At 42.1% G+C, this 22,178-nt stretch overlaps 1 protein-coding gene across 4 annotated transcripts in view; it reads right to left on the bottom strand.

Moving 5' to 3' along the window:
• ATAD1 (ATPase family AAA domain containing 1) overlaps positions 1 to 22,178 on the bottom strand; it is a 75,461-nt gene that overhangs the window by 39,032 nt on the left and 14,251 nt on the right. The window contains exons 1-2 of one of the 4 annotated variants that reach the window (XM_058696308.1): positions 14,634 to 14,752; positions 10,870 to 11,041 (exon numbers count right to left, since the gene is read on the bottom strand). In XM_058696308.1, coding sequence (XP_058552291.1) covers positions 10,870 to 11,031 — 162 coding nt within the window. In that variant the 5' untranslated portion in view covers positions 11,032 to 11,041; positions 14,634 to 14,752. Of the gene's footprint in view, positions 1 to 10,869; positions 11,042 to 11,868; positions 12,936 to 14,633; positions 14,753 to 22,178 lie in introns of those variants that run through there. The other 3 variants (XM_058696310.1, XM_058696307.1, XM_058696309.1) reach the window with 3 other exon arrangements.

The following is a 22,178-nucleotide window of genomic DNA, read 5'->3' as shown; positions in this document are numbered from 1 at the left end:
GTCCCATTTAACAATGTCTTCAGGTTGCATTAACAACACTGACAGAAAACAAAATTAATGTTTATTGGGCAAAACTCATTTTCATTTCCTTACCATCAGCCCGTACAACCATCCTGAGAAGTAGCTATTACTATGCTCGTTTTTCAGATGAGGAACTCAAGAGAGAAATCAGAAGAATTGCCAAGATTATGAGCTAGGAGTTGGCATTACCAGAGTTCAAACCCTGATCTAATTCCAAAGCTGTTCTACTGAAACACTAATATTCCTCATCTGCGAGACCAGAACGTGGTTAACAAATAAATAAAATAAAGTACCCCTAAACACATCAAACTGTCTTCCAGAAGAAGTTATCCAACTGTTTCTAGCTTTGACAACTTTAAGTGAGCCCGTTTCTAAAATGTTTTACCAAGAAAAACAAAATGATTGTACTCTAAAAATGGCTTATGTTCATGAACTGCTTTATCACTTACAGCTCAATGACAATCGTATTTTCTAGTTACCAACTTTTGCTTGGTTTTTAAGTGAATCTCTCCAAGTAGTTGTCACTCTGTGGAGGAAAAATGGTAGGTGAGGGGTTGAAGGGAGTCAGAGGTAGGAGGGAAACTTACTTATTATTGTATAGTCATCTTTTTAACTGTTTCATAGTATTTTTATCCTTTCATGCTATTTCATTTTTTTCCTCCATGTAAACTATTAAGAAGATTAAGATTAACAAGATTAAGAAGTGGAGTAGGAAATAGTGAACTATTTTTGCCTAGAATGGGAAAGGAGGAAATGGAGAGAAGGAGTAGCAGAAAAGAAACTTTTCATTAGTTTCGGAAAGATTTGTAAAATTGGTTGTTCTTTTGGGAGATTAATTTTAGAAAATTAGAGATAGCATTAACAAGGGTGAAAAACCAGAGGTAGGTTAACTGATTAAACTTAGGTCTGTTTATTAAAGTCACAGCTAAAGTACTCTGATTTAAGTGTGGACAGAGGAAGTCACTGACAGAAAGCTCACAACACTACATTTCCACGGGAAACGGCAAAGAGTCTGAATAATTATATTTTAGATGTAATCTCTTATACACTTGTATTAAAATTCTTGAAAGCACCCTTTTCTAGACTAACATGGAGACAAGTCGTCTCCCCTCTCACGGTCAGTCTCTGGACGTCCTAAGAAGAGTGGGCTTCCTACCCTCCACCGCACCTGCGTGTGAACAACACTGCGGACCCCCGCCCCGAGTATCCCTCTCTCGGGAGCTCTTTCCTCAGCATTTCCACCTTGGCCAGTCAGGCAACACCAACTGTTTACTCCTGACTTCCTATCTCAATGTACTGGCTGCTCTTACAAATACCTGGCAGTTGAGGGGCACTTGGGTGGCTCAGTGGATTAAGGATCCAACTCTTCGTTTCTGCTCGGGTCATGATCTTGCAGTTCATGGGTTCGAGCGTCAAGTCCAGTTCTGCGCGGACAAACGGGGAACCTGCTTGGGATTCTCGGTCTCTCCCTTTCTCTCTGCCCCTCCCCTGCTTGTGCTCTCTCTCTCTCTCAAAATAAATAAACTTAAAAAAAAAAAAATACCTGGCACTTGAGAGTTCCAGTTTTTTGTTTTTTATTTTAAGGTTTCAGTGTATCATTCCTTCACAAAATATTTCAGCTATTATTTCTTTCAAAATAACTAAAAGTTTTGAAGACTAAAGTACAATGACAGGACTAAAAATAAGAAGACATTAACTTATCTAAGGTCACAGTCCACAACCTTCAGGTGTATGAAGAATTCTCAGTAGTGAATCTTCCCTGGCCTTTGACAAACTACAATCTCAGAAATATTATACAGTGTAATTCTTCAGAAGTATGACATAGTCTCAGAACAGGTCAAGCATTGTTATTCCTCCTGTACTTGGACAGCATACCCAGAGGGTTCCTTTTTCTACGCCCCAATTATCCCGACCCACCCTTTCATCATACAGACCTATCAAAACTCTTCTACTACATCTAAATACAATCCAAGCAGCAGCCGTGTGCCCAGGAAATCCCTGTCCATTCCGTACAAACGGTCTCCTCTCTCATTGCCAATTAAATATTCCACATTTCACCAAGCTGGGACGTTTTCCTGGCTTCAGGCTAGAAATTATTTACAAATATTGTGTTTAATTCAAACATTAAGACTACTCTGGGTTACTGTTCCTGATGCGAATGTACCTACATCATGTTACCTTTCTTTCAACTCATAACCGTACTACCTTTAAACTCGCACGAGGCCCGCTGATTAAGGTAGCCTCCAAATGTTGCCTAGGCTGTTAAATTCAGTGCTCTTCCTTTGTGACTGAGGAAGTCATACCTTCCTCCTCCCCCCCAGTCACACCTGATCTCTGCCCTCAAGGTGTGCTCCTAATTCTCTAATTCCTTTCTGTACTCCCACTTAATTACCCCCCACCTGGCAACACTGCACTTCCTAAATGGCCTGGACCACAGGTCATTATTTCAACAATGTCTTCCGTTGAACCTCAGCACACCCCTTACACTTGTACCGGTCAGGGTCAGTCCTGTTCTCGGTGCTGGCTCCGCACCACCACTCAGTTCATCTGCTACCGAGATGCTGAGAAACGCCCAAGAAGTTAAGAAAAACAAAACAACTGAATTCCCGATAAACTCATGCTTCCTTCAACTACGCCCTAATGTTCATAACCCACGATTTCTCTCATGAAACACGGATCACGTATTTACCTGAGCAGGTCCGAAACCTCCATTCCCATTTAGTTGTAACATCGCCCCACTTCACTGAGAGCAAATGAACTCGACCTTAAAAGGTTCTCGTGACCACTGATCCCGACCCCTCTGGGACCCACCTCCATCCTCTTTGGCAGCAACTCTCCACCTCCTCCTTCTGCGTTAGTCTTTTCCCTTTCCTTCTTTACCTGTCCGCCAGCAAACTCTGGAACGACCACATTCTTTTACTTTAAATTCTGCTTGCTGTCCCCAGTGAATGGAAAGCACTCTACATTTATGGACCACTTTTTCTGATCACATTCTCCATATTCTCCTTTCCTCCTGGATCACTCTATGACACAACATTCACAACCAATTCTCTTTTGCAACCTTCTCTTCCTTTGGTTTTGAGGACTTGACCAAAGGATTTTTCAGACAGTGGGAGACAAATGTGAGGAGGGGCTTTTTAAAGTTACATTCAACACCCACTGACTTCCCCCAATTAGTTCTGTGATTTCAGAATGTAGGCCTTCCAGTTCCAATTGACTGCCACAATGAACGACTTCTACAGTGTGCGGTGTTTTGTCTATTTCAGGTGTGTTGGGATGGGAAAGACTAGTACCAGCACCTTACATTATCCTGGTTTTATTACTTCTCCTCTGGCCATTTTTTGGGTGTTATTAATAATTGGGTAGATGTTAAAAAAAAAAGTCTTTAGAATTTACAGGTGAGGCAAAAGAACCATAGAACATGTGCTCTATAAATATTTGTTACACGAATAAATTCAAGTCGTTAATCTACGGAAGAGATTACTGTAAATGGTACCAAGTAAAAATCGAATTTTACTCCCTCTCATATAGAACCAACTGTCCAAGTATCAGTTATTGGTTCATCCTTTCTCCAATAATCTACGTACAAAGCAGAGCCAGTCCTTTCACACATCAATTTCTCACAGCATGCCTAGGTCTGTTTCTCGACTCCACTCTGCTGAATTTGCCAATCCACCCCTGTACCAATAACATACTGTCTTAATAACTGTAGCTCTGTGAAAAGTTTTGATATAAATTAGGGCAAATTCTCCCTCCCCCAATATACATCTTGTTTTCGAGAGTGTTTTGCCTATATCTCAACTTTTATTCCTCCATAAAAATTTTAGAAAAAAAAACAAAAAAAGCCTGTCAGTATTTTTTCACTGGCATTGCATTTAAGTGTAGCTTTCAATCATTTTGTAATTTTCATTAAAAATGTGTTGTACAGGAGCCTGGGTGGCTCAGTCGGTTGAACGTCTGACTTCGGCTCAGGTCATGGTCTTGCAGTTTGTGAGTTCAATCCCCATGTCAGGCTCTGTGCTGATGGCTCAGCACCTGGAACGTGTTTTGGATCTTCAGGTTCTGTGTCTCCTCTCTCTGCCCTCTCCCTGGCTCGCACTCCATCTCTTTCTCTCAAAGATAAACATTAAAAAATAATGTGCTGTACAACTTGTGCTTGTCAGTTATTATGTATTTTTTTAATGTTTATTTTTGAGAGACAGAAACAGAGAGAGGGAGAGAGAGGGAGGGAGGGAGGATGGGTGGGGGAGGGGCAGAGAAAAGGAGACAGGATCTGTGCTGGCAGAAGAGAGCCCAGTGCAGGGCTCAAACCCCCAACTGTGAGATTATGACTTGAGCTGAAGTCAGACACTTCATTGACTGAGCCACCCAGGCGCCCAGTTATTGTGTATTTTTGATACTACTGTAAACAGTATCTTTATAAAGCTGCATTTTCAAACTGCGGTGGGTACACAGAAATAGTTGATTTTTGTATACTAATTTTATATCCAGCGGCCCTTAAATTCTTATTAATCTTGACAGCTTTGCTACAGATGTTGTTTACTTTCTATGTAGATTATTGTATTATCTGTGTTTAATGACTGTTTAATTTTTTCTCTTCCAATCCTTCTATCTCTTGTTTTTTCTTGATTTATGCATCATTAACAGTAAAATGTTACACAGAAGTGATGACAACAGGCTCCCTTGACTTGCTCCTAATCATAAAGAAAATGCTTTCAACTATTTACCATGAAGTATGTTTTCTATAGTAGATTCACTGCATCAGGCTAAAGACATTATCTTCTATTCCTAAGATACTAAGAGCTTTTTACTAAGAGCTTTTCTAAAAAGAATGAATATTTAATTTTAACAAAGGCTTTTTCTGCATTTGAGATAATCACAGTTTTATCCTTTAATCTGTTATTATAGAATAAATGTATTTATTCCTCAAATGAAGCCAGCCTTAAATTCCTGGAATAAATCCTACTGGTCATAATATGTTACCTTTTTTTTTTTTTATACACTGCTAAATTCAACTTGCTAATATTTTAAGTTTTTTCTATTCATTTACAATTGAGATCAAGCCCGTGACAAGTTTTAGAATTGTTATTATGCTGCCCTCAGAGTTTGCATCAGGTTGTTATTATAAATTTATTCTTTATATGTTTCTAGAATTTACCAGTAAAACTTGATGGGCCTGGAGTAATCTTTATCAAAATATGTGTCCAATATTACTTCATAGGTATGAGACTAAGTATCCACGTTTTCTAACCCTACCTTCCTTTGAGAGAGAGTGCATGCAAGTGGGGGGGCGGGGGGGAAGGGCAAGGGGATGAGAGAGGATCCTAAGCAGGATCCACAGCCGGTGTGGAGCCCAATGCGGGGCTCGATGCCACCACCATGAGATCAGGACCTGAGCTGGAATCAAGAGGCCTGACGCTTAACTGAGCCACCCAGGTGGCCCTCGTCACCTAATGTTTAAAAAAAGTTTATTTATCTATTTTGAGAAAGAGAGAGTGAGAGTGCACGTGCAAAGGAAGGGACAGAGAATCTGAAGCAGGCTCCGTGTCCCGCACAGACCCTGACACTGGGCCCTATCCCACAAACCATGGGATCCTGACCCGAGCCGGAATCAAGAGTCAGAGGCTAAAACAACTGAGCCGCCCACGTGCCCGTCGTCTTCTAATTCTTAAGTCAGTCACGGAAATAAATATTTTTCTAAGAGTCTGTCTAGGTTTTTACACTTATTGGCGATTATTTACTTTCCTTATTTTTAACGTCTGCAGCATCGTCATTATGTTTCCTTTATCATTCCTAGTAATATTTATTGGTGGCTTCATTCTTTATTCATGATTGGTTTTACAAAACTGTCAAATATTTTTGTATTTTCAAATAACTAACATATTGGCTTCACTGACTTTCTTTACTCTATTCATTTTCTGTATTTTTATTCACTCTTCTATTGTATATTCATTTCTTATTAATTTGTCTTACCTTGACTATTCCCATTTTTTCATTATTTGTGGGTTTATGTTGAAAATCTTTTCTTGAGCTTAAGTTGGAGATTTAATTAATCTTCTCCCTTCTTTTGTAACAAACACTTAAGACTATAAATCTCTGAGTACCATTTAATACATGACGTTTAATTCAATTATAAATATTTTCTAATTTGTATTATATTTTCTTTCACTGAGGAGATCTTCAGAGATGTTTCTTACTTTCCAAGCGTATTGGGGGGCGCCTGGGTGGCTCAGTCGGTTAAGCGTCCGACTTCTGCTCAGGTCATGATCTTGCAGTTTGTGAGTTCGAGCTCCACGTCAGGCTCTGTACTGACAGCTCGGAGCTTGGAGCCCATTTCAGACTCTGTCTCCCTCTTTCTCTGCCCCTCCACGCCCCCTTCATGCTCTGTCTCTCTCTCCTTCCAAAAAAAAAAAAAAAAAAAAAAAAAAAGCCCAAGCGTCCTGGGTATTTACTGACCTTCCTGTTCTGCACTGGAGCCGGGGGATGTAACAAGCGCGCTACCAGTACCAGGAAGCCCGATGTCTGCTGTACAATGTGGCAACCGTCCAATTTTGTAAATCCTACATGAGTGCCTTGGATATGTACGCTGCGTTTGTCTGATGCACAATATGCTACACATGGCCACTAGATAAGCTGCTACTTACTTAAATCTGCTATATCCTTACAGATTTTTTTAAAATGTTTCATCTGACCACATCAAAATAGAAAAGCTTCTGCACATCATAAAGGGAAGCAATCAACAAAACTAAAAGACAATCTACTGAATGAGAGAGGTATTTGCAAATGACAAATCCGATAAAGGGTTAGTATCCAAATTATATAAAGAACTTATATAATTTGGGGTGTCTGGGTGGCTCAGTCAATCAAGCATCTGACCTCAGCTCAGGTCATGATCTTGCGGTTCGTGAGTTTGAGCCCCGCATTAGGCTCTGTGCTTACGGTTAGGAGCCTGGAGCCTGCTTTGAATTCTTTGTCTCCCTCTCTCTCTGCCCCTCTCCCATTTGCTCACTCTCTCGCTCTCTCTCTCTCAAAAATTAACATTAAAAAAAAAAGATATTACACAATTCAACATCAAAAAACCCAAATAATCATCACAGACATTTCTCCAAAGACATCCAGATGGCCAACACATACATGAAAAGATGCTCAATGTCACTCACCATCAGGGAAATGCAAATCAAAACCACAATATCACCTCACATCTGTCAACGGCTAAAATAAAAAACACAAGAAACAACAAGTGTTGGCAAGAATGCAGAGCAAACGGAACACTCACACTGTTGGTGGGAGTGCAAACTGGTGTAGCCACTGTGGAAGACAGTATGGAGGTACCCCCAAGAAATTAAGACTAGAATTACCATACGATCCAGTAATTCCACTACTGGGTATTTACCCACAGAATAAAAACACTAATGCAAAAAGATACATGCACCCCTATGTGTACTGCAGCATTGTTTACAAGGGCCGAATTATGGAAGCAGCCCAAGTGTCCATCAATAGATGAATGGATAAAGAAGATGTGGTCTAGATACACAATAGATTACTCAGCTGTCAAAACGAATGAAATCTTGCCATTTGTGACAACGTGGATGGATGTATAGGGTATAATGTTAAGTGAATAAGTCAATCAGAGAAAGACAAACACCATATGTGGAATTTAAGAAACAAAACAAATGAACAGAGAAAAAGGAGGCAAACTAAAAAACAGACTCTTAACTATAGAGGAGAAACTGACAGTTACCAGAAAGGAGGTGGGGGCAGGGAATAGGTAAGACAGGTGAAGGGGAATTAAGAGTATACTGATCATGATGAGCACTGAGAAATGTATAGAATTGAGCAACCACTGTATTTTGCACCTGAAGCTAATGTAACACTGTGTGTTGACAGTTTGGAATTAAAACAAAACAAAGCAAAAAAACTTTTCATCTACCAATTACTGAAAGCAATTTTAAAAACCTCTCACCATGATGATGGATATGTTATTTCTCCTTATAGTTCGATCGGTTTTTTGCTTTATATATTTTGAGGCTGCATTAATAGATGCACACGAATACAGAAATGTTCTATTTCTTGTTGAACAGAACGTTTAATCATTCCACAATGAACCTTGTTTTCTCTAATATTTTTTGCCTTAAAGTTTATTTTTGTTCACCCAGCTTTCTCTTTGTATTTGTATGGTATATGCATCTTCCATCACTTTATTCTCAACAACTTTCTGTATCTACAATTTCTACGTGGCACTTCAACCAGTATATGTCTTAAATTTCTCTTTTTAAACCATCTCACATCTTTATCTTTAGGTGAATTACCAGAGGGTATAGTCTTTTGGAGTCAAAGATTTATGGGACTGTTGTCTCTTGGATACCCTACCTTGGAATAGGCCTGTGCTTTGTGTCCTGAGCTCCTCTAGGCCATAAAAAGAGAAGTTCACATTCAGTGGGTTCAGCAAATTCTCCTCCAACGTGAAAGCTGGCCATCAAAGCTCATCGTATCTTTTTCGATCTTTGCCTTCAGTTTTTTAGCTGAATTTCTTACTTTCTTGCTAGCTCATGAATACCTTTAAGATGATTTTAGAAAATATTTTATCTAGATCGTTTAGTTGTTCTCAGCAGAAAGGTGAGTCCAGGTATCTAGTTACCCTAACTGACCTATTCATTCTCCACTGGCTTCACTTCATCTCCCCATTCCCTAGATGAAGGCTGACTCTTCGGCCTACTATTCACGGTGTTTGATAGCATCTCCTCTAGAGATCTCATTGCTCCCGATAGTCATCCGCATCTATCACAGTGACAATTACATGAAAAACTCTCAACAAAGTTGGAACATATAAATCCTGATGGTGGTAGGAGGAAGATGGAGGAGTGGTTTGGGGAAACCCCACAAATGATACGTTTTTACAAGAAGCACCCTGGGGCCCACTGCATCCAGTGAGACTCACTTCTCTAAGGAGTCCGACTACTTACGAGCATCTCATGGATGCTCTGAGGACTGATCTTTCCTCCAAGATGTACACCTACAATTGTTACTGCTGGATGAACATTTTCCCCAGGATTCCTACCACCAATACAAACTCAATATGCCCAAATCAAGTATCATCTTCCCACAAATGTGCCCTAGCTACTAGTTTCTAAACCTCTATGAAACACACTCTGAGGGGGCGCCTGGGTGGCGCAGTCGGTTAAGCGTCCGACTTCAGCCAGGTCACGATCTCGCGGTCTGGGAGTTCGAGCCCCGCGTCAGGCTCTGGGCTGATGGCTCGGAGCCTGGAGCCTGTTTCCGATTCTGTGTCTCCCTCTCTCTCTGCCCCTCCCCCGTTCATGCTCTGTCTCTCTCTGTCCCAAAAATAAATAAAAAACGTTGAAAAAAAAAAAAGAATGACAACATGAAACACACTCTGACTCTCTGAGGACTCTAGACAAATCTTGGATTCATTTGTAAAATGTCCTTTTTCTTTTCCCATATAATCACGAAGTCCTTCCAGGATTCTTTTTTTTTTTTTTTTTTTTTTAAGTGAGGGGGGTGGTGGTGGTTGAGCATCCGACTCTGGTTTCAGCTCAGGTCACGATCTTGAGGTTCATGGGATCAGGCCCTGTGGCAGGCTCTGTACTGAAAACACTGAGCCTGCTTGGGTTTCTCCTCTCTCTCCTCTCTCTCTGCCCCTCTCCCTCCCCCTCTCAAAATAAAATAAACTTTAAAAGATAGTCACATCTCTGATTTTAAAAATTCTGAAAATGATATGACCTGTTAACACTGTGACCTCAGACTGAAGTGGGCTTTCATAGTGTAGGCGGCGGGAAAAGCTGCACTTCAGCTGACACGAGGATATACTTAGTTACACAGACACACGGGCGCGCGTGCACACACACACACACATACCTGGCGATGGTCAGACATCTCAGAGAGTGACAAAATGACTGATATCATGACATAATTTAGACTTCGAGTCAACTATTTTGTAATCAAATTTAGGGAACAAACTCAGACCTGTTCGAACTGCTTTTCAGTTACAAACACTAAGCAGTGTTCGTGACACTGATTCTTGCCGATTTACAAACTATGCGCAGTGCCGTGAGGCAGTCATCTATCCACATCCCGGGTTGCCACACTAGCCCCGAGCATTTTAAAAGAACAAGATTTATTCATCTTTTACCCTTGGCACCAAGAATCTGCTAGGAGCTCAGTAAATGTTTACTGAGTTCACCAGTCACAACTCACAGAAGGAATCTAAAAATTGACGAACAGGAGGAACATCTTGCCCTCAAACAGCAAGAAAAATTTGAGAGGCTCCTTGAGGGTTTTACTTTTTTGAGTAAGAATAGACACCAAAGCAAATATATCATCCTAATAAGGAAATGACCACAAGAGGCAATAACAGAAAAAAATTAAAAACTACTACTTATACTAATAACATTTAACCATTTTTAAATTAGAAATCAGAGTAGTTTGCAAGTGTGAGATCGCAGCTTATCAGTATTATCCACATTTCAAATGTCATGCGAAACAAATTATATACCATTACTAAAGATAAATTGTTTTTCTTCAGTCTGTTGACAAATTTTACCTAGACTCCCTCATTCATTAGCTGACAAAAACCTTCTAATGAACATGGTCACAGCAAAACGCTGGAATGTCTTTATTCTTCATCGTTTTTTTATTCTGGTAAGTTACTAACAGAGTTGGAAAGTTGGGACACGAGCACTTTTTTAAGAAACAATGAAATTAAATATGAAGTGCAAACACATTTTCACACGGCGAACCTCTCAGTGTACAATTCTACTATACCCCTTGTTTTACGGCCAAATCGCAGCTAGCTGCAAGGAAAGTGACCCTCAGACATCTCACTCGTACCTGTTTCTGAGCTTCCACTTTCTGCTTTCTGGTGGGATCGATTGCATCTACCATCCATTTGATTGTGAAGTATGTCACTGCACCAAATATCGTCAAACGGAAAATTAAACCAACAACTTCATTCCGACTCAAGGGACGAGAAAAGGCTTCAGCATGTACCATCTTGCTTAACCTTAAAACACAAACAGAAATGTCACTAGGTAATAACTACATTAAAACTGGGAGACCGAGATGTAGTTCACCCTCAGCAGGAAAAACTTAGTCAAATTCAACAATATCTACCTTAAAGGGTTTATTTTGAGGGAAAATGAATTTTCAAATGTTCAACAAACACATTTTAAGCTCTCTTTGGAAAATGAAGGCACATATTAAAACACTGAAGATTTATTATACTTTTTAATGAATTTTCCTAAAAGCTCACAGAATTTAAGCAGACAATAACTCTAGATGAAAAATGCATTCAGCATCTTAAAATATTTATTTACTCTTTTAAACAGCTTTTAAATAACTACTTCAGAAAATGTAGAGATACACTGACTATAACACTAACCCAACTGAAGAAGGCAGCCCATTATTAGTGTGAAAAGAATTTCTTCTAAGTGCAATGGACAGCAGGTAATTTCTGAGTGAAATTAAAACCATGAACAGACTTGCTTCTCCCTCAGACTTACTTTTTTTAAATTTAATTTTTTAAATTTACATCCAAGTTAGTTAGCATATAGTGAACAATGATTTCAGGACTAGATTCCTTAGAGCCCCTTACCCATTTAGCCCATTCCCCCTCCCACGCACGACCCCTCCAGCAACCCTCAGTTTGTTCTCCATATTTAAGAGTCAGACTTCTAAAGGTTTTCAAGTCCTGCTTAAATTTAAACATGACATTTTCTCTATTAATAAGTGACGTTAAATTTTTTGAGGCATCCTATCGTTTCCAACAACCCAGCTAAATATGAAGCAATACATTCAAACATTTTTGAGCCACAAGATTATAGTACTCACCCAAGAGAGGAAAAAAGGAGGCAACATGCCTGCTTTGACATGCATCTCTGAGCAGCTAGATCAGTCCCGTACAGGCTTGCAGAAGGCATGCACATGCCTATCAAAGGCAGTAACTACCCAGAAAACTAAGGCTGTTAGGGGATGATTTGACTATCACATTTTGCAAAATAGGATCTCGGCTTCGAACAATGCCATTAGTCTCTCATAGCGCAGGACTGTGCTGAGTGCTATGCTACACGAATGAGAGAGGGGGAGGCAGAGGGAGAGAATATATTCTGCACTCAGGTGAAAAGGAGTAAGTGAGACTTTGCACAGGCAGCTCAGCAACAGGTGAAAATCAGGAACCGCAAAGATTACCATCCATGGTCTCTTCTCCTCTAATATCAGGTTTGCCTTCTCACGCTTACTACCCAGTTAAAGACCTTCACTGCCCTCCCCTGGGATAGCTCCGACAATTCCCCAAAGCTTTTCCTTTACTAACAAGATTTCCAAGCATTCAAGGCATCCTAACCTAGCCCCAAAGAGGAACTTCTCACCTCTTCTGTAGCTGGAGGCACTAGTACCAGAAAACGCCACGTGTATTTTCCCTCTACAGTATTTGCCTGGTGCCCCAGATGGGCCAGTTCTCCCCCTTTATCCAGGATCAGTCAAATTCTACCCACACCTCAAAGCCTTCAGATCACATTGATATCCTGTATTATTCATGTGGCCCCATTATTGAGCTTATATAATGCCTAGCCTACTCAACCAGAATTCAACTCCTTATAAAAAGGGATTGATAATCTTCTCCACATAAGAGAGAGGCTACTCAGTAATTATCTGTTCAAAAGATAAACTCCGACTGCAGAAAAACTTCCCACTCTATCATTCCAACAAAACCGCTGCCAGACTTTTGAACGATTTCCAAAACAGAAAGTCAAGGGTTCCACGTGTCTCCATCACTAGGGGCCATTTACTTCACAGCACATCATTAACTTCAACTTACTTAACAAAATAATTGAAAGCCTTCATTTCAGATGAAGAAACTTTGACCTAGGGACATTAAGTGATTTGAGTCAAACCATAAAGCGCCTCCTGAACATGAATATATATATAATGCCTACTATATACTGGCATACCATAATGGCTAAGAGACAATGACTTTGCTCAAGGAACACACAGTCCAGTTATTAATTATATTTTTATAAACGGAGCTAGGGAGGAGCCACCTAATTAAAATCTCTCATGTAACAAACTGAAGTGTGCTTTCATCCGTCAGCACGGACTCCTGAAGAGGAGTTAACAGCACTCCGCTTCTGATAAGAGGAAAATTGACCGAGCTAACCTTCATTCCAACAGGGTACATTTGAAAATGCAGTTGGAACCTGTGGAATCATTGTGTGGGGATATTATTCATACAGGAAAATAAGCCAGTAGGCAAAAATCAAGGTCTTATTAGCCTAATCTATGAAAACTAGTGACAGCTGAATAAAAGGATTCCATTTATTTAAAAGTTTGGGTTGCCGGTGATGAAACCGCCATCTGCTGGATGTTCGCCGAACTGCACGAACAACTAGGGCGATTTTCAGTACATCCCAGACATCGAGACAATGCCACTTTCGAATCCTACAGGGAGTATCATGACATAAAACCTGTTAGCTACACATATTCCTGAATTTAAGTTAGTGCCTGTCGTAGAGTACTCTAGACCTATGGACACCCCTAAAACAGTAGTCCGTCTTTTACAATGACTTTGAAATCCTGAAATGAAACAGAAACTTCTACTTGTAGGTTGAAACTGTATATACTTTATTGTACACTCATCTATCATTCATACGACATTGATACACCTGCAATGTTAAGGCCGTTGCAGGAGCCGTGCCACGACAGCAGAAAACACAACCAAAGCTCCATTTGCGTACAACAGTAGGGCATGGGTTTCAATCGTGTATAGACGTTAGCGACGAACCAAATGCACACACAAATATGTACATAAACAGACAGTATTACGTGCAACTAAGAAAGAAACCCAAACGCTGCCAATTCGCAGTTATCTGTTAGGCAAACGTGATCCCAGGGAGTTTCACTTAAGAGAGTTCTCCGTTTCAAGGCAGAAAACTTTTGGAAATCGGACCACCTCGTCACTAAGCAATCGACTGACAGCTGAGGGGCCGAGGGTAGAGTGTTTCGGTCCTATTTCACCGCGGGGTTGCAGAAAGTTTTTCTAAAGCCCGGAGTCCCAGTTTCGCAGGCAACAAGGCCCCAGGAACACAGCCTGTGACAATGCCTGCCAACCTTCACATAAAGGACGCGTTATTACGGACAGCACCGTCCTCTGCGAAAGCGAGCCCTGGCCCGAAGAACCGCCTCCGCCTCCGCCTCTGCACTAGGTGGTGGCAGCGCCGGGCCGACAGTCAGACCCGGCTCCCTCCGGCCGCCTCCGCCCAGGACCCCCCGGTGCCGAGGTCGCCCGGGACGCCCCCAAGCCCCCGCAGCGCCCCAGCTGCCTACACAGGTCCCCTCGCAAGTGGCATCAGTCAGAGGGGTAGCGCTAACGGGAGACCTAAGGGCCTAGGCCGGGCCGGAAGCCAAGGCGAGGCCCGGGACGCCCTTGGAGGTTAATCCGCGGGACACCAAGGGCTGCGGGACGCCGGAGGGGCGGCACCGAGGTGGGGCGTGGGAGGAGGGCGCGATGACCTCTCCTGCTCGGCTTCCCGGAGGCCAGCCGGTCCCCAAGGGGGCTCCGCGGGAGCCCGCGCCCGTCCCACGAGGACCCCGCTACTCACCCCAGGGCGGACACTGAGGCAGCAGAAGCCCTCAGCCAGCCTCACACAGGAAGGAAACGCCGCCTGGGAGAGAATGCTTCCGGCGGGAACCGTGACCCGCCCCCTCGCACGGAGCATGCGCCACCCCGGGCCGACGGCGAGAAGGCAGCGCGTTTCCGGCTCTCAGGAATGGCGGGGGGCCGCGGACGGGAGACGGCTCGTCCCGCAAGATCTCTCTTGCCCTCTGCGGGACTGAGGCTTCCCGCGAAGCGGGTGTGTCCGCTTGCAGCCCTCGCTCAGGCTCCGGGTTTAGCTGCGGAGTCTCGGAGGTACGATAGGGGAAGGCGCTGATCGCAGAAGGACCCTGCCCAGCTCGCGGGCTCCGGGTGCGACACTGACACATCGGGGAGCCTTCCTCATAGTGCCAGGAAATGCCCGGTGTCTCCGCAGAGTTCTTCCCTGACTCCTCCTCGATCCTAACTCCCGCCCCTAGCCCCTCACCCCACGTGAGGCCGCTGTTCCGTCTGTCCTTTAGCCAAAGCGCTGACGCGCATGGCCACCCCCCGCCCCTCACCATCTGCCTTTCAGTTTCTAGGGTGAGCTCACCCTCCTCCCCCGTCTCCGCGCGCTGACAAACACCTGGGGGTGGCGCCTGAAAATCCTGCAAAACAACTTTGCAGCCCACCCAGGCAGGACCGGTATTCGGAGCAGAATAGGTCATCTGGTACCAGGTTTTGCATTTCGGTGACTTCCCTTTTTCTTCTACACCTTCCCCTTTCCAGAATGAGAGACGTGACACCAGAGGTCCCCAGGGAGCAAGGCCCGCGCCTCCTGAAAACACACAGGCTACCAGGGGGCAAGATGACATTAGCCACTGTTTCCAGATACTTCCTTCAGATAGAGGAGGTGAGACTACGAAGCAGTGAGACGGTTGCTCTCTACCCTCCTCTTTCTGCTTTGGCCATCGTCTCTGATATCTGAAATTCTGCAGCCTGATAGTAAAAGTTAGTGTATGCCACCCTTGTTACAAGCGTGTGATGCTGGGGTGAGGAAAGTCGCTGCAGTATATTGAAAGCCTACTAAGTATCAGGCTGTAGGCTTCAGTGTGCTTCAAATCCATAATCTAAATTCCTCAAAAAACCCAGTCCTCTGAAGTAGCCATTGCTTTCTGTGTTTTTATAGATGAGCAGATTTTGAGGCTTGGGGAAAGAAACTTTCCCAAGTTCGTGTACCTAATTGGCAAATTTCGCTGGAACCAAGTCTGTCTAATTCACACCCTACACTTTACACTTTCTCTTTGAGATAGTAGTTTCATCCCAGTTATGTTTTAACGTTTAGCTGAAAGAAGACTATGAAATGACAAAATCATGAGGCTTTAAAGGGTGAGGATGAGGTGGCAGGGATATGGAAATATTTTAAAACTGTGCTTGGGTTCAATGGCAATTAGGATGGAATTTAATAATGATATGAAGATAGGTTTGGGAGGGCTAGACTCATTAGAGAGGAGATAGAACTTTGGGAAGAACAGGATGATGATGAGACCTGGACGATGTTTACAAAAAAACAAAAAACAAACAACACAAAAACCCACAAACCCAAACCCCCAAACCATGGTTGCTCAGCAGTCTTGGCAGAGGCTCTCTACTGGTTCCCTAGGATTATCCTCCGTCTGAGTCAATCTGAGCTTGGATGCTCCTGGAACATGCATTGCCAGAGCTAAAAGGCAGAGAATACTGAAGGAAAGAACTTTAGGTGTCCCACTAGAGTAGTCACGCTCTCCAGTAAAGAAAAGGAGCTGCGATGTTCAAGATGGTCATGGATTTCCATCCTTCACGGAATGAAAATGCACCAAGTAAAGACCCCACCTGCCTTATGCTAAGGATCAGGGTGACCAGTCTACTCAGCCTGTCTGGCACCAAGAGGGTTTTTGGAACTTAGGACTTTGATTGCCGAAACAGAGGAAGTCTCAGGCAAACCATGAAGCGTTGGTCCCCTCTTGGGGACACCTTAAATGAATTCTAGAATGAAGGGGAGCTCCCAATGTGATTGTCTCTAGTCTCAATTCACCTGGAGGATGTATGATTGTACAGGAAGTTGTTGGATAAAGTAGCCAAGACGGGTGCTAAAGAGTCGACATGCCCCCAAATCAATGCTGCTGCTCATTCCTTTTCCAGTGCTTTGGCTGGACACCAAGTATCTACACACATACCTCTTGGACGTAATTTACATTTAGCAAATTCTTAAGAAGCCTCTTATGTCTGGGTCCTAAGACGTCAAATTACTGCCTTCCCACATACCATGCATGTTCATTTCCAGCAATCACTAAATCAGTGAGGTTCTTCCAGAATAGAGCTGAGTGAACATATGCTTTTCATCCCAGGATAGCTTTATATAATCCCTGGCAGCATAAAACACCATATTTGGCCCACAGTAGGGGCTCAATAAATAATTCATTATGTATAATATTAATCAGGAAATTATAACAACAGATTTTTTTGTGGACTTTCTGGGCCTTCCCCCTGTGATCGTTGGAATCAAGATATTAAAAATAATTATTGCATTTATTATTGAAAGTTAGGTTTTGGGTTTTTGTCTTATTTTCTTTCCTTTTAATCAATGCCTCCTAAAACAGTTTATGGCCGTTCTTCGAAACACATGGAATTGAATTATCCCTTACTTTTGTTAGGATGGGAGTGTGATTAATTTGCTCTGCAGCCAAGGTAAATCTTTGTACTGCATCCTGAAGGGGAAGGGATTCCTTAGATTGGGGTTCTCAGATTTCATTGTGGGCCTGTACAGTTGGACAACATGGCAAAATGCAGATTCCCAGGTCCTAGCCTTAGAAGCTCCCATTTAACTGCTCTAAGTTTTAGCCCAGAGGTTTGAATGTTGAATAAGCATCTGAGATGGTTTGCACATGGGTAGTTTTGGATCACACTTTGAGAAACTCTGCTCTAGTGAGTGATGATTTTAGATGTATTTTTGCAAAAATCTCTATTGCCCCAGTCCCCAAAGCCTATCTGGTCAGCTGAACCATTAAGTCAGCTGGGATATATCAAGATATCAAGACAAGGAACCCTCATGATCAGATTCAAAATAAAATCTCTTTGGAAGGAGAAACAAATCTGAAATTTGTGGATAAGTAAGCACAGTAAACCTGCCCATGTTTGTTGTTCGTTAGAAATGATTCCCTTGACAGTGATTTAGAAAGAGCAGAACTTTGGGGCTCCTGGGTGGCCCAGTCCGTTAAACATCTGACTCTTGATTTGGGCTGAGATCATGATCTCGCAGTTCATGGGTTCAAACCCTGTGTCAGGCTCTGCACTGATGGCATGGAGCCTGCTTGGGATTCCCTTTCTGCCCCTCCCCCACTTGCATTTTTTCTCTCTCTCTCTCTCTCTCAAGATAAAAAAATAAACTTTAAAAAAATAGAAAAGAGCAGAACTTCAACAAATAGATAAAGTTATATAGCAGTAATTATGCCAGTATAATAGTCACTTGGTAGCCTTGGTTCTTTTAAAAACATTTCATCAGTATAGAATAATCTTCATTATTTTGACAAGTTAAATAGAATGGTTGGAGAAGAAAAGTAAAGCAAGAATATGAAGCTGTACCTGAAGCCATAAAAACACTGTGAAAGACCAAGATTAAGTGCTTGAAGCTCCAATAGAAAGAATAAGATGGAGTTGAGGCAAAAGGAACGAAAAATTAAAATTTCAGCAGTTTGGAAGGAATGGAAAGATGAATTGGTAGCCCCATTCTATAAAAAGCACAGAGAGCTAAAAGATGCAATAGCAAAGTTTAAAGAACATGTCGTAAATCTACTTTTCATGCTTCTGTGTTTTCAATTTCACACATAATTTAGGAGCGCCTGGGTGGCTCAAGTATCCAACTCTTGATATCGGCTCAGGTCATGATCTCATGGTTCATGGGATTGAGTCCCACGTCAGGCTCCATGCTGGCTGTGTGGAGCTTGCTTGGGATTCCCTCTGCCCCTCCCCTTCTCCCCCCCCCCTCAAAATAAACAAACTTTAAAAAAATTTTTACACATAATTTAAAATATGCGTGTATGTGATTTTCTAATGTTATCAGGATGGCACTAAGCCACAACCTTACATCGCTACACGATCCTTTTTCTTAAACACTACTGCCAAGTGGACCTTTTTACAGTTTAGGTGAGCAATAAACATCATCTAGAACTTGAGTATTTATTTTAAATCTGCAATATTTTATCACTCAGCTTCATACAGTACTGAAAATAACACTGTTCAAGTGATACTGTCTGTGGAAAGTCACGATCCATCAAAACAGAATTGCTTGGGAAGAAGTCTAACCTTACTATAGATTCATTAGCAGAGGATTTAAAGCACAGGCGAATGAGTCCTCTTCCCTAGGATTCGTTTGGGACCTTCGTAAGTGGTCTTCCATATGGTGTTTTACATGGGAGAGGAGATGCGAAGGATTGGGTGAGAGGAACAAAGATATGAATTCATCAGCCAAAACTGAAGAAACAGTAGTTGAAACATTAATTCTCAATTTCTGTAACAGCAGATTGATAGATGAAGCATAAAACAAGACCAGATGCTGTGGTTTCCAGGATGCACTTGGCTCCCCATCCTTTATAACCTGGAGCATTTTTTTGCTGTAAGTAGGTCACTTGCTTGCTCTCATTTACCTGATTCTAAGAAAATGCCCTTGAAAGTATTTGGAAAAGAATGTGTGCTGGTGCTTAACATTCAAAAAAAATATTAAGATTGGGTAAACCCTTCCCCTGCCCCCATTTCTCTATTAGAACATGTTGTAACCTTGAAACACATGTGAAACTGAAATGGAAAAGAAGAATTTGAGATCTCTTATTTTCTAAGCACAAAGACACTAAAATCTGTGCCCATCCTGTTAGCCCCCATGATTTCACTCTACGTAGCACTGGCACAGTGTTCACCTCACAGATTCTAATTGGGGTTTAAGTTTTTTGTATTCTCTTATCACATGCCAGCTGCTTGAGAAAAGAGGATGCCTCGGATGTAGGCAGGGCTCAAATGCTTTCTTAAAATGTATTTATTGAGGTATAGTTGACATACAATGTTATGTTTCAGATGTACAACACAGTGATTCAACAACTCTCTACCTTACTCAGCGCTCTCCGTGGTAAGTGCGGTCACCATCTGTCACCATGCAAGGTTATTACCATATTATTGACTATATTCCCTTTTAAGCCCCGTGTCCTGTGTATTTTATAACCAGGAGCTGAATCCCCTTCACCTATTTCACCCATCTCTCCACTCTCAACTAGGGTTTTAATTAATTGACTTTTTCCCCCTGCAATCTGACATATCTCATGGGGCTTTGGAGGCTCTATTACTGCAGATTTAATCTGACCGAGAGGGGGAGAAAAAAAGGGCAGGAAGGATATACAGTCCAAAGATAGGAGATGTGGAGTCAAACCATTTTATTTTATTTTATTTATTTATTTATTTTTTTTAATTTTTTTTAACGTTTATTTATTTTTGAGACAGGGAGAGACAGAGCATGAACAGGGGAGGGCCAGAGAGAGGGAGACACAGAATCTGAAACAGGCTCCAGGCTCTGAGCTGTCAGCACAGAGCCCGACACGGGGCTAGAACTCACGGACCGTGAGATCATGACCTGAGCCGAAGTCGGCCGCTCAACTGACTGAGCCACCCAGGCGCCCCTCAAACCATTTTATTGACCGTACGTATATCATCACTCTGTCTTTGGTAGGTCCGTTCCTAACGTGTCCATCGGAGACCAGTCCCATCAGGGTGAGTCTTGGTACTCATGGGATTTAGGAACATAGACACTGAGGCACAACAGACCTGGGTTTGTATGGACAAGCTGCTGTTTACTAGCTCTGTGATTTGGGGCAAGCTATAAAGTTATAAAGCCTCAACTTCCCCATCTTTCATACGGGGACAGTAGCAGTACACGTGCCACGGAGTGGCACTGAAAATTAAATGAGACGGTTTCAGGGAAGTGCTGAGCTCTATGCCTGATGCTTAGCAAGTGCTCAATAAACATGCTGTTGTAACATCCCAGGTGATGTTTTTTATCGTACTATGAAATGATGTTCTCTCATTTCCCGAAGTCTGTGAGGACAAAGATTCCTTCCTATCTGCTTATTGTTTGTTTGCACGAGGACTTCACCTCCCAAGTTTTAACCATGGCATCTTGTCTGGGAATATTTCCTCTGACTAGTGAAAAGGCCGTGCCCCTGTCTCCCTGACCTCTTGATTCTCTCATTCTCGATCTTAATACACTCATCTGGCTGAGTCTTACTGATTAGTAGTCAAGAAACCATTTATGATAGTTCTGTAAAACCCGTAAGATTCCATCCTTATGACCACCAGACAATTACATTTAAAATACTGATCAATCCATGAAAATAGCTACCTGGATATTTCTCAGTTCACCAAAGACCATTATTGATACTGGCTGTTGTTCCCATCTGTCTAATAACAGCCATTTATTGAGCTTATATGTCTTGCTTTCGTGGAGTTCTAAAGACTAAAACGTCTTATAAAAATGCAAGTCCTCACAGAGCTATTGATTTTTTTTTTTTTAAGCTCAAGGTTTATCCCATATTTCACCCCCATTTCTTATTTGTTTAGGGAAAACTTTCTGCCTTAGATTGCTGAGTGGGTTTTACACAAGAAAAAGAACTTAGTTCAGTGGGTGAAAGTGAGATGCTGAACCAGACTGGAGATTTTAGACGTCGATACTTTGCATGTCTGATCTTTCCTTTGCAAACTACAGCCAGAGATTTTGGACGTCGATACTTTGCATGTCTGATCTTTCCTTTGCAAACTCCACTTTCTTATTACACTTGGGGACTGTCATAACATCAGAACTGCTGTTCTTCGTATAGAATTTAATTCATTTGAGCACAACACAGTTAAAAAAAAAACCATTTACTATGTGCAACTCAGGCCAACGCTCCTAAAATTGAAGGAGTTTTGCTGAGCAAAAGAAACGCGATGTCCTGTTTAGAGCTTGAGTACATGGCTTTCAAAGGCAAAGCCAAGGTCACACCTTGCTGATTTTAGATGTTTAAGACTGAGATACATACTGGACCTTCTTCTTTCACCTTAAAAAGGCCCAGCAATAGAGGACTGGCAAGCTAACATTAAAATCGCTTTCTCGTCTCTTTAGTGTCAATGTTTCTGGAACTGGAAAAACAAAACAAAGGTGTAAGTAAAAAAAGGAAGAAAGAAAAGCCTGTAACTTGAGTTACAGAAGTACAGGAAACAAATCAAGTCCCATTCAGCTTCAAAACATTATACCTGATAGAGTTTCACACAGCTTTCTCCTTTCCAGTCTGCTGCTTACTAAGTTTGAGCTCCAGACTCATAATGGAGCTGTCATTGCTGAATGAGGCCCAGTGCCAGAGGCATGGCCCACACCCATTTCTTTATGTCTTCTGTGTTCTCAGGTAAACAGGGGATCACAAAAGGGGTCATTAAGGAAAGGAGACAAAGAGGTTGACTCCCCAGCAGTGGTTTTTTCCCCCTATGGTGTTGAGATGCTAATGATTCTTTGTATTTATTT

This window comes from Neofelis nebulosa, chromosome 13 (genome assembly GCF_028018385.1).
Source record: "Neofelis nebulosa isolate mNeoNeb1 chromosome 13, mNeoNeb1.pri, whole genome shotgun sequence".
Lineage (NCBI taxonomy): Eukaryota > Metazoa > Chordata > Mammalia > Carnivora > Felidae > Neofelis > Neofelis nebulosa.
Note: the sequence above shows the minus strand (reverse complement) of the source record. Positions and strands in the feature narration are given on the sequence as shown.